Here is a 1,504-nt window from a genome sequence, read left to right on the forward strand (position 1 = left end):
CACAGCACAAATGTTCACAGATGATCTTTGAATGTCAGATGTCACAGAGGTATCAATGTTAGTGTTAGCAGCCATCACTGAGTCCTGTGAGGAGAGATAGAGAGCTGCGTGTGTATCTGTGTCTCCAGCTGTGTGTGTGACACATCAACTAAAAGTTACATTTTACATTTGATTGATGCTAAATGTCACAGCACAGGTGTCCTCACAGAGCAGTTCACTACCATAAATATTATGTGTGTATTTATATCTGGATTACAGACTGTGTGCTTGAAGAAGTGAGATTTCAGATTGTGTTGTAACAATGAAAGATGAACGTAGTGTGGGTCTCCATTTCTTTATTGGTTGTGTGCAAATGGAAAGCAGGTTACAAAGACATATTCTGCAGCTGTGGATAACTGAACTGACTTCACAGATGAATGTGTCTCTGTTCTCAGGCTGATTGAACTGAAACCCTGGACGAGGAGGTTGTAGGAGAAGAGGAGGATGGACAACGTCTCCTCACACAAACATTTCATCCTTGATGGCTTCAGTGAACTGGGAGCTCTGAGGCCCGTCCTCTTCATCCCATTCTCCATCATGTTCATTGTGTCGCTGTCGGCCAACTCCCTGCTGCTGTACATCATCATCTCACAGAGAAGCCTCCACTCCCCGATGTACATCCTCATCGCTTGCATGGCGTGCGTGGACCTGAGCCTCCCTCTGTTCTTCGTCCCCCACATGCTGCTGAGCTTCCTGTTTGACTGGAGGGGAATCTCTCTGATTGGCTGCCTGGTTCAGATGTATTTTGTTCACTTCTTGGGAGCTTTTCAGTCAACTCTGCTGCTGTGGATGGCACTGGACCGCTACTTCGCCATCTGCACACCACTCTACTACCGTGAATGTATGGCACTACCTAGATTTCTCAAATTTGTGATCCCTCTTGTGATCAGAAATGTGTTTGTGGTCTTGGTGGTAGTGACTTTAGCAGGGAGGCTCCCATTTTGCTTAAGAAATGTAATAGACCACTGTTTCTGTGAGCACATGGCCTTGGTGGAGCTGGCCTGTGGTAGAACCACCATCAACAGTCTGGTGGGGTTGACCTCAGTGTTCCTCATCCCTGTGGTGGATTTCTTCCTCATCACCACCTCCTACATAGTCATATTCAGCTCTGTACTGAGTTCTGGTAAGTCAGGTGTCAAAGCTCTTCACACATGTGTCACCCACATCGTGGTCATGGCCGTCACCCTGACCATCGTACTCACTGCTTTCCTGTCCTACCGGATCAGAAATGGTCTCCCTGCAGCTGTTCGGGTTTTCTTCAGCATCATGTACCTGTTCTTCCCGAGCTGCTTCAACCCAATCATCTACGGCATCAGGACCACAGAGATACGACAACACATCCTGAAGACACTGACATGTTAATGCTTTGTCCACTGAATTATTCTTAAGCAAACATTAGAATTTGTATGTTTTCCAACACGTCAATGTCTCCTGTATGGAAGCTCATTTCTAACAGAAAATAAAA

At 46.1% G+C, this 1,504-nt stretch overlaps 1 protein-coding gene across 1 annotated transcript; it reads left to right on the plus strand.

Annotated features, from left to right (window-relative positions):
- The first annotated feature begins 331 nt into the window (after positions 1–331).
- On the plus strand, positions 332–1,491 carry LOC111650956 (olfactory receptor 52K1-like). Its single transcript, XM_023400913.1, has one exon. The coding sequence runs from the start codon at positions 484–486 to the stop codon at positions 1,399–1,401; it is 918 nt and encodes a 305-aa protein (XP_023256681.1). The 5' UTR covers positions 332–483; the 3' UTR covers positions 1,402–1,491.
- The last annotated feature ends 13 nt before the right edge of the window (positions 1,492–1,504 follow it).

This window comes from Seriola lalandi, unplaced genomic scaffold, assembly GCF_002814215.2.
Source record: "Seriola lalandi dorsalis isolate HSWRI2012SDOR001 ecotype SW California unplaced genomic scaffold, Sedor1 jcf7180001971068, whole genome shotgun sequence".
Lineage (NCBI taxonomy): Eukaryota > Metazoa > Chordata > Actinopteri > Carangiformes > Carangidae > Seriola > Seriola lalandi.